This window comes from Diorhabda sublineata, chromosome 4, assembly GCF_026230105.1.
Source record: "Diorhabda sublineata isolate icDioSubl1.1 chromosome 4, icDioSubl1.1, whole genome shotgun sequence".
NCBI lineage: Eukaryota > Metazoa > Arthropoda > Insecta > Coleoptera > Chrysomelidae > Diorhabda > Diorhabda sublineata.
Genome location: NC_079477.1, coordinates 29,734,838 through 29,747,048, shown reverse-complemented (window position 1 = coordinate 29,747,048; position 12,211 = coordinate 29,734,838). Strand labels below are relative to the sequence as shown.

General features: G+C 31.8%; 1 protein-coding gene across 1 annotated transcript in view; it reads right to left on the bottom strand.

Annotated features, from left to right (window-relative positions):
* Positions 1-12,211, bottom strand: part of LOC130442609 (neuroligin-4, Y-linked) — a 394,311-nt gene that overhangs the window by 153,005 nt on the left and 229,095 nt on the right. Inside the window, exon 4 of the mRNA XM_056776885.1 lies at positions 6,392-6,648. Coding sequence (XP_056632863.1) covers positions 6,392-6,648 — 257 coding nt within the window. The remainder of the gene's footprint in view (positions 1-6,391; positions 6,649-12,211) is intronic.

The window sequence follows — 12,211 nt, the reverse complement described above, 5'->3', positions numbered from 1 at the left end:
TGTTCAATTTATATGAAAACATTTTGGGGAATAAGTGGTTTGGATAATTTCATGTCGTGCAACAATTCATGTCAGTTGACATTGAATGGACGTTTGTTGATTGAAAAAAATCATTATTATCATTGAATAGTACTTTAATTTGCGTGTAATTTTTTTTCTCTATAAAAGAATGCGTATTCTCTCTAACATAAACAAGAATATATTTCTTTAGCGATCTATACAAAGTGTTCAGAATCCAGATACCAGAATAGCGTTGACATCAATTTTTCTTACGTTCGCATTCGTTGCAAAATGATAAAAATCTATTATTTTTGAAAATATCTTACTTACTTATCCGCAACCTCTTCTACCATAGGTGTAAAGGTGATATATCTTCTCCATGTAATTATATCTTTTGTTATTTCAGTCCTCTTTTTCTCGAGTTTTTTCTATTTCTTCATTCCATTTTCTTCTGGGACTGCCAAATCTCTTGTTTTTGTTTGTTTCTGTTTCCCATATTACTTTAACGGTTTGTCCGCCTTCATTGTTACTATGTGTCCAAACCATCTCAATTGTTGTTTTTTACATTCACTCAGTACGTTTAATTTGCTTCCAATTATATCGTTTCTCACTTTATCTTGTCTCTTCTCCACATATTTTGCTCAGTATCTTAATTCCACATGTTGTCATTTTTTTCTTTAATTCGTTGGTTAGCCCCTAAGATTCGTAACCATAGATCAGCTATGGGTAGTAGTACTGACATGTTGATTCTCGTTTTTGAACATTTCATTATCATTCTTTTTTGTAAAATATTCTGTACAGGGCTATATATGTCGATATTGTTTTCTTGGTTACCTTTCCGTCGATTCTTACATCTGGATTTACGATTGTCTCTAAACACTTCAGCCTGTCAACGCTCTATTTTTCTAGTTCCCGTATTTGCACCGTTACTTCTTGTTTGTTTGATATTTTCATTATTTCTGTCTTTTGTTTAGGCATCTGCAATCCGTACTGATCCATTTCATTACTCCCCTTCTCTATCTATTTTGTAGTTCATTTTATGCTAGCAAATATATCTTCAGCATACATTAGTCCGTTCATGTAGATCAGTTTCTGTTTCAAAAGCATTGAGTAATTCGAATTTTAAGATATTTTGAAAAAGCTTCAAAAATCTTTATGTTGACAACTATCTAATTTACCGATAGAGTAAAGTCTAGATGAGCTTATCTTATTTCAAGTAATTTGTATGTATGTTATACCACATGAATTAGTTTAGGCTTTTTCTTGATTTCTCGCTAGTTTTTTTATTTATGTTTGATGATTCAAGAATCAAATCAAACTGAAATTATTGGGCGATAGGTATATTGTCACTGTTTGATCTTGGTTCAATCAGCTGGTAAATTGAGCTCACAGATTGTTAGTTATCTCATCAAAATATCTGTGTATGAGTTGTCCACTGATATAGTCCTTAGAATTCGACCGATTTACCATTGTTTCAACAATTTAGTCTTCTGGAGCCCGTTATATATTTCCTATATCAAAGTGTTTTTCAATATATACACCAAAAAAAAGTTTTCAGTTGTTTGTATTAATACATTCCGACCTCCAAACTTTATTTCTCATCACATAAGTGCGTTTTGGATGGAGAACTGATAAAAGAATATATCAAGGAGAATACGTTCTATCTCAAGAAAAACAAAATAACAAAATTAACGGTGATGGTAATAAATTACTTCATGCGATTGGTTTGAAAATAGGAAGCATCACAGTGAAATTCTACAGGAACGCAATAATACTGATAGCTTCTTGGATATTAACCTAAACGAGGATGTGATTCACATACCATATTAAATTTGCATCTTAATTATAATCATTTTACAAGGAAAAATCAAAATATCGAATTTTATATACTCATCTAATCGAAAATATGAAAGATATACTGATTAAATTCCTTTTTGAGTTACTGTTCACAACCATATTTGCAATTCACAGCTATCGGAGATTTTTTTGGATTACAAATAGTGACTATATATGAGATATCTTGAAAGAACTATTTTTTCCCAAATTTTCATTTTTCTCCACTATTTCGCAGTTAATTATTGAAATTCTTGGAACAAATGCACAACAATTGACATTTGCCCTCGACAAAATTTGCTTGTTTAGAAATCAGAAATATCAACAACATGTCATTGTATTCTATCACCTCAACATAACAAGTGGTTCAAGAATCATATGAAATATCTTCCTATTCATCAAACAAAACCCTGTCCAGTTTAAAAGATAGATAGTTTAGAATATCCACCTTTTCCGGAGCTCTTCTTAAAATGCTGAGCTCCAGCTCTGATAACATATTTTTGTTGGTCTGCCTAGTGGTGTTCATATGTTTGGTTCATGTGATCCTGCCATCCGTTTCCTAGCCTTTTTTCATTATGTTCGCTCTCAAAATCCTTAATTTGTTGTTATTCTTTGATATCCTAACATCCCATTCTATCTTTGAAGCTCACACCAATAATTGTTTTTAGCGTTATTCTTTCAGTCTCCTCCATTATTCTTTTGTTCATTATGATGTTGCATCCGTTACATATATACGTGAGAAAAGGTATTGTTAATCTTGTTAATGTTTTTCAGGAGAAATTGCTAGGCATACAATGTGCTAATATTCTTAGAATAAAGAATATGTTCTGTAAAATTGGTTTGAATGCCATATAGGTTGCTACTTTACTATGAAAGTCGAAAATCATATTTTTTTAAAAGCAATATCATATATCACAGTAATATCATATTCATGATAAAATATTAAATGATAAAATTAAGTGGTTTGTGGACCAAAGACAAACAATTCTATAGGAAACGATTTGCGTCTTGTGAATTGTTGAAAAAGATTTTGTGTGCCAGGGAGAATAAAGATCTGATGCGAAATATCATTCAAAAAATGTTGGTGAATACACACCCGGATGTTTTTTTGTGAAAGTTCACAATATAAAAAGTATGATGTGGGAAGATTTAGCACAATATGATATATTGTGTTTTCGAAATATATTGTTTGTGACACAAATGCTTTTAAATAAAATTTATCCGATATTTTACCTCATATTTCCACTGAAATTTTAATATAAGTTTCAAAAAATAATTCTAGGCAGAAATATAAGAAGTTTTTATTCGATAATCCTTTTATTTGAAAATAGAGGAGTAGATATTTCCAATACTATGGAACCAACAAATCTAAAAGCAACACTAAAGTGTGGTGATGCATCATACTGATTCATTTCTCATTACAGGACTTCGATTCTTTGAAACAATCTGAATATACCCTTCAAATAACCTTGTACAAATAGTGTTCCATGCTATTTATCAACAATTGTGTCGCTTAATGAAATAATCAACATAATGGAGGCTCTATTCAAAAAGAATTTCTTGGTAGTAAAAGTAAAGTCTCTATTTATATGTTTGCATCACGGTTTCACAAAATTGCATTGTAGGTCATGACCATATTCAAACAATTATTATGTATGTATGTATGTATGGATTTGCGGCTTCGTATACATACACTGCGACCCAAAGAATAAATAATCATTATACTAGTGATACTTCATATTATTAGACAACAAAAGTATCAAGAGGCTTCAAAAGCTTCTTAACCAAATTCACAACACAGGAAACTTGCCAATAAAATGGCTTAGATCTCTCTTCATCCCACTTCCCAAAGAGAACAATGCAATAAGATGCGAAGACCACAGCTTAATTAGCTTGACGAGTCATACTCTGAAAAAAACTTCAGGAAACAATCCACTACACATTTTACATAAAATGTGAAAGCATTATTGGTTCATCTCAATTCGGATTAAGAAGGGGTCTAGCTGCAATCCAAGCTCTGGTTCAGAAATGCTATGACCTAAACAAATATGTAGTTTATGTTTTACAGATAAATTCGTTCAAATACTGATGAGACTTGACACAAACCAAAAATACTTTTAAAGAATCAGAAAATCCTTAGAGGTGTTAGACAGAGATGTTCTCTTTTATGTTCAACCTTTATTCGGAAAACATCTTTCACGAAGCTCTCGAGAGTCAACAATTACGTATCAAAGTAAATGGCACATGAATCAATGATATACGATATGCCGATTTCACAGTCCTGATATCAGATATCATGAACGACCCCCAAAGGTTCTTGGACATAGTTGGGATACACAGTGAGCTCATGGGAATCAATTTCAACATGAAAAAAGACGAAATTCCTAGTAATCACCCGCAAATTGAATGAGTTCCATAATATAAAACTATCATTCAATAGCGAAGACAATAAATGGTTAAAAATTTCTATTATACGGGAATCTGGTTATGTGAAGACTGACCATCAAACGTAGATCAAGCGCTAGCTAGAAAAAGCAAGGATACCCTCCAAATAATTCAAAAACGTATCTACGAACTCTGACTTTGACATCAACCTTAGAATTGAAAGCTTGACACTGAAATTTAACGCCATGAACAGATTGGAGGCATTTGAGATGTGGATCTACCAAAGAATTTTGAGAATTGCATGGATAAAAAAAAAAATCAATGAAGAAATCCTGAGGAGAATAGGAACATAACGTGAATTGCTGAGTACAATAGAACGTAAAAAATCAGCATGCTTGGGACATGTAATACGGATTGAGAGGTACCATTTGCTTCAGCTCTTAATAGAAGAAAAGATAGACGAGCGATGGGGATTGGGCAGAAAGAGGATATCGAGGATATCCTCTTCTGCATGACGAAAAATTGTTGCCTCATCCTGAATGCCACATCTATCTCTTATATTCTGTAGCCGGGAATGTTGTTTACGCCCTGGTCCTCTCTTGGTCCTCAAAAATTTATCCATTATCAATTCATACCACCAGAGACAGGATAAATTGGTTGGAAGTGATCGCGAACATCCATTAATGGATAGCAAAAGGAGAAGATACTGTATAAGAATTAAACTTTGAAAGGCGAAGATGTGCAGTCGCCTACTACGCACACCAATCACCTGCAGTATCATTCTATGTGAATAGAAGTTGAAAAAAAACAACCCTCATAATCAAGTGAAATACATCAACGTTGCTTCTGATCGTAAGATACATTTTATGTTTGATTGACATTTGCCTTTTCATGGACGTAATTAACATGAAACCTTCTACTAATGACAAAGAGAAATAATTTATTTGAACACAATTAATGACAGATATATTTTTTAATAATTCCAACTTTGACGACTATAAGTTTGGAAATAATGAATGTAAAATTATGCCATTTCATTAGTCTACGAAAATATGAGAATATATTTTGTGTAGCGCTGGAAAACATTTGTATACGCTGCCTTGTTATACTTCTAATCGATTTATGTACTATTTACTATACAAACCATTAACGTCAAACAAAAATCTACCAACAGCACATAGGTTACTTTTTACCCAGAATAATATTAGAATCCTATCATAATATATAGAAAAAAAACCCCATTTGAAAATGAATAGAGACGAAGCGGGCACATCTGTGTGGAACTAATATGTAATAAGGATGATAATACATCCTGTAGATCGATCTCTAATAGACCCACCGAATTTTCACTATGAAAAATCCTATTAATCAATCAAGGTAATAAACTATCCGTATAGTATGACAAATTTCGGTTTTTACGTGATTGAGTATCAAAAATTCAAATTTTCACATAAATTATATCAGTAGGATACGTTTCCATTCCCATCATAGATTCTACGCATGTGTCTCACATTTTTTTAGGATGATTAATTACTACGTCCTTCGCAGATCAGCTACGTTTTTGACATCACTCATATAAATCGACTGAACTAATAGACATATATGTTCTTATATTTCAACATAGAATGTAGGTGCTCTGGTTATTTCATTATTAATTAGTGCTATATCTGATACTATTGCCAAAATGTAATTCTATATAAATATGGAGTCATCACAATTATTACAACCAATTATGTATATCATGCTTTTGTTTTTAGTCATTTAAATCATTTGTTAGAGATAGATATTTGTTGTGGCAGGATCGCCGTGTGTTGATTGAAGGAGAGAACTTAATAAAACCAAAATCACTGATATATAACAAATAATAGTACTGACCCTCGTCAACATGACGTAAGCTCACAACTTTGTCCTTATTTATTCCGATGAATAAGGTAATTTTACAAAATATTATGTTATGTTATGAGTTACAAAGTGAATGTTATAAATACAAGGTTGTTTATAATTTTAGTGCCTAGTTTCTATAGGTTCATATTTTTTCATCGTATCGAATTACACGTTTTTTATTTATGGTAACTAACAATCAACCTCACTATTTTTAACGACTTTATAGTTAATAAGCGGTCACAAATGTCTACTCTCTAACGTATATGGACATATATTTTTATTTTCTTACCAGTGCCCATGAGGAAAGTGCTGATCCAGAAAGTAGAATCGTTCGGTGGAAAAGACCTTGCATCACTGTAGGAGATATCATAAGAAAGTTTATACAAGCGGCTCCGGAACCATGTCCTGCTAATGTAACATTATTTGGATCACCTCCAAAAAGTGCCACGTTCTGTTGAACCCAATGTAGTGCTGCTATTTGGTCCATTAGGCCATAGTTTGCCACCCTTGCTTTCAAATGAGGAGCAGGGTTTGCGTTTAGAAAACCTAGAAGAAACAATTATATTAGAAATGTCTGACTGGAATATCAATGTATAGTTGAATTATTTTGCTAACTAGAATTATATTTATGCTTTCTATAAAGAAAGATTCACAACTGTTAGATGAAAAAGATGAAAAAGAACAAAAAAATATAAAAGCTTTATAACATTTTGTACCTAAAGGCTTTCTTATTTCAAGATTGTACAGATTTTTTCGTCACTTTCCAAAAAATTATTCTTGTTGATCTTTTTTGCTTGTGGGCATTAGAACTTTTTCAGATTCACTAAGTGGAAATTCTTCTTCTTGTTTTAATTTTTAATCGAATTTCCAAACATATATTAGACCCCTATTTTTCAATAGGTTCACTAGTTCAATAGACCAAACTAATTGTCGGTTGCTAATAGTTTTTTTGAAAGGTTTTGATAATTTTCTGTATTTTTCACGATCAGTGTGAAGTTCCAATGCCTTTGTGGGTATCAGTTCATTTCGAGCCATGAAATAGTTTGTATTATAAGTTCCATAATGTCTTCCAAAATATATACCAAACAGCGCAAATGTTCACTTAGAGTTAAGAAATCGGAATCACGAAAAATACTTATTATTGAAAGACTCAAGTTTTACCGTGTATTCCTGAAACTATAGTTATGAAAATTGTAAATAATTCCATAACTTCTAAAAACACGAAAAGGCAATGGTGTACTAAGATGCGTTGATTTCTGTCAAAAAGACTTAATTTGCCGCAATCTTTGTGAAATGTCAGTAGAACAAAAAAAACCAACGTTATTGTCACTTAATAGGACGTTCTCGAATAACACTATAGAATTTTCCTGTTGTTCCTTTCAGCATTAGTAAATATCTCTCTATGAGAAACAACGGGATTGAGAACCTCCTCCAATATTTTATCACTTCTTTTCTACCGTTAACTTCCACAAAAAAGTAAAAGAAGTTATGGAATTACATTATTCATGGTATAAAAATTGGAATTTTTAAATCAAGAGATAAAAAGCTTTCGAGAAATTTTAACCCTCAATTGATCAAGGGACACTCAACATAAATAGTTAGAACGGCCATCGTAAACACACATCGACTTAATGTCGTACTTGGCACGATTATTGGATATGAACCATTCATCGACACATATTGAGGTCGATGATGAGATTACCAAATCCCGTATACGTGATTATACATTTTTGGGCTAGAAAATGATTCACAATGATTTCCTTTCATTTATCACATGTATAAATCCTATTTGCCCTCTTTTCTCATCTCACAGCCATTCCAAGGACATAATATCGCGATTATAGGGATAAATTTACAACATAATCCATAGTTTTGATAAAGTTTGTCATATTTTCTGTATGTCTATTGTATTCATTATTCGAGAAATATAAATAAATTATTCAGCTGTGGTGATAAAACAAAACTAGAATTGAAGCCGGCAAAACTTTGAATCTATCAAAACTAAATTGTCAATTGAACTAATTTCTGATACAACAAAAGTAGCTCTATAACAATTACAAACAAAGGTTTCGGAATAATTCAAAACAGAAATCGTATTCCTATAACAAATATACTATTCTGTTTTAAAGTTTCCAAGTATATAACACGAAATTTGAGCAGACTATCTGACTCTTGTTCATTCACATAATTCACAATATGTAATGGAGTTCATATTTCAATTTAAAATATCACTGGTCGATTCTACTCTTCGTTTTATTCGAACGGAAAATGTCCTTGCGTTTTTATAAAACAGTTGGCATGTTCCGATAAAACTGTAACTCAAATACACTTATAGCTTTATTGAATAAAACTATGAAATCGGTATGAGAATAACATTTTAAAATTGATACAGTACTCTCCTGCTAACAAATTTCTTTATATTGGATAGAAAATAATTTTATTTATTTGATAGACTCTAGGATGTAATATAGAACCGTGGATTATACGTATTGTTTACACCAACACTCACAATTGCAATTTCGATAAGCAACTTATCGTCTTCAGAGAATGTACGTCAGACACTATAATTATGAGTGTTGTTATTTTCTTCTCATAAAATTGTTTCCTAAAATAAAAGCCATCCCTTCTTCTAGGGAATATTTTTCCAGCTGGGGTTGTGAGTTTCTAAGTAATTTTCTCATTTTTGTAGGTCTTATAGTCTTCCGAGCTCGTATACTTGCTGCCTGGGCATGAAGAATGGTTCTGTGTTGTTTTCTTTATATAAATCTGGAGTTTATTTCCTCTATTATCGATCAGATTTTAATTGGAAATAAATTATAGGATGACCAAAAGTACTGTTCCATTAGATTCAGAGTATTCGAAATTTTTATACGAATTCAACCATTTACTGTAAGTGGCTCTGGACTTTTAATTTCTAATAATTCAAAAAGTCTTCAAAAAAAGAGTTTTTGTCAAGATATAGTTAAACATTCCATCTACTTTTTTTATTTTTTTGCCATGCTACATATGAAAGAAAGCAATATGGTAAAAGTGGTAAAAACCTAAAGAATTTGGCCAAAATTCAACACTTTGGCCTGATAGTGTGTTTTTGTTGGACAATCGATAGAATTCGCCATACCAACAAGTATATCTAGGTTATTCCAAAGGAGAGTTGGCTCAGTAGTTCTTCATGAATATCTCGGGAATTCTGATTTCACAAAAACATTACTAATATAAATTTGATAATTTATGAATAATCATATTATTTCAAAGGATTTTTTCTCCAAAACAGATTATATGGTAATATTACCGTCCATAATATTCCAAATATTCTTCTTCCACAAATAACAAAATGATTTTACCCATATTTCAACTGAATATGTCGAAGCTATGCATTTTCCCGAATCAAATTCTCATTATGAAGCTTACATCGTTTCTCCCTCAGATTTTTTCCGCTCACTCTGTTATTTCATTTTCCAGCCTCTTGGAAGTAAAAAAGTAAACTCATTCTCATTTACTTTTTATCGAGAGAAACGCCAATTGATTAACTTGGATTTTCGCAAGACCCTTGTCCTTTTCAACGAGTGAATCTCTCGCTGTACAACATCGACAGAATGCGATAGCTCTTCTAATTCAATTGCAAATATCTCTAACTATATTGATTCAGTTGATTTGGCTCTTTTGCATGACAATAAAGGTATTAAACAGTTTGTACGACGCAATGGAAACAAGGTGAAAATTACGCCTGAACAAATGGATTCACTACTATGTACTCGTATGTTGTCGGAAGTTTCATAAAGCCTTTATTGAGGGTGGTAGATTCAACTTTGAAATTTATTATCATAAATAATGAGTCCAGTAGATATAAAGTTCAGTTGTTAAGCACGGAAATCGATAAATTTCAACTATATAATGAATAGATATAGAATATCATAATTAAAATTCTCTTCGAGCGGTATTCTTAAAAATTAATTTTGATTATGATATGATGATATATATATATCGATATGATTTGAGAAACATTACACAATTGATTATTATATTCTATAGATATTTTTCCACAGAATTTTAATTAAATACATATTCGTTACCGTTTCGTTCATGGTAAAATCAACATTGCATTACAGAGACTATTGATTCTTGTAGCAATTGTTTCGAATAAATTATGATATTATGAGTACTTGCTGGATAAATTACTGAAAATTCATATATGTAGCTGGTAATTCACTATTTGGACTCTCTATTTTCGACTGATACAATCCTCAACGAATACAATTTCGATTAATAGTTGGGGAATATGTTCGTGGAAATAAACCACACCATTCTCTTTTTAATGTATTGTTAGGCATCTGATAATAATTGATATGTAGAAAGTGCCTACGTGTCACAACAAGGGAAGCAATTATTTATGGCTGCACTAGGTTCCACTGTTTACCATCAGGGTTAAATTGATAATCACCTATGATTCATTCTAAGATCACAAATTGTGCGATATCATAGTAGAGAAATTTTGTCGCCATCTTTTAAAGAAAAAACTTTAATCATTTTTGAAAACAGGGTTGCTACTGAACACGCTGCTTACATTAGCACTACACCAACACTTACAAATACACTAGTGCGTTTCGATAACGAAGTAATCGTCTTCAGAAACTGAAATGTATTAACGTGATCTACATATTTATACTGAATTTTTCCAGAAATAAACTTCTTTTAGCTAAAAGCAAATCCAATAGGAAACATCCTTTTCATGATACATTTAATTAATGATGATTACTAGCAGCATGTTCAGCAAAACCCGATTTATAATGAGCTATGTGCTCTTCAAACCGTGCATGAACGAATATACTAATTTGACTAATATAGTTTTTCTGTTACAATCATTACAGCGAATTTCATAAATATCATTCTTTTCGGAATCCTATGTTTTATCCTTGGGATTAGCCCACCATCTTTTCAATGTATAGGTGGATTTATGATGTCTGTGTAAAATTACTTACAATCTCTTTGTACTAACAGGACCGGAAGGTGCCAGAGTTTCCCTATTTCTCATTTTGATCCTGGAAAAAGATGGTTTCACCACAAGGTTTCTTAAGCGACTTATCAACCTATTTACAGTTCTTCCATTATAACTTTCAAGTAGAGCCTTATCTTCAAAAAAAGTCCTTTTTTAAGTGTATCTTCTACAATGATCCTTTTCCTATCGTACGATGAAAGGCAAATGTAGAATTTCATTTGTGGGAAAATTTGATAAACATAAGTTCCCATTTACTTTAGTCTATGAAGAATATTACTTGGTTATGGAAATGCGCATTAGATAATGTAACAATGTGTTCAGTACGAATATCACCGACGGTTCCACAGACTCCAGGTTAGTAACAAGATTGCTGCTCACTAATATTTTTCTGTACTTCTGAAAGGGCGGAAATTTCTATCTTTATAATAACTGTATTTCTTATTTACCTATTTTTGAGTGAAAGAAAGTTGAGATATCCTAGTGATTATAAACTCAACAAAATGCAAGGAAGATAGCTCCAATTTACAACATTCAAATTGAATTGAATTTAATCATCATGATAAGGACTTTACAGAAAACTAAAGAAAATGTTTTCAGAGGAATAACGATAAGTCAGAAAACAAATTAATCAACATTAGTACGGGTTTAGTTATGTTAAATGAAGTTGAATGAATAATAATATGGCAAACAGAGCAGGTAGCTGTGAGGAAGAAAAAGGGGCTCAAGAGGTGTCTCAAATTATTAAGGATGAAGGAAAGAGAAAAACGAAAAATCAAATCCTAGCATAAACTTGAGAATGACGATATAATCATCTGTTATCATGGGCGGAAAAAAAGTATGAGCCACAAAATACTTAGATTCGAATATAAATGGGGTGAGTTTGCCTTCAACACTCACAATTACTTGAGCTTGTTCTATTCCAACGATACCGTCTTGTGTTGAGAAAAACAGTGATAGGTTTCAACTCATTCCGGATTGTCAGTTTACTACCATAGCTGGTATAGCAAGAACATGTCTATCATGTTACATGAATGTTGAACAACGCTTTAACATGTGTTTCAAGCTAAGAAAAAATGCTAAAAAAACTCAATTTTCTGAACTTATTGTGTAGAGTAT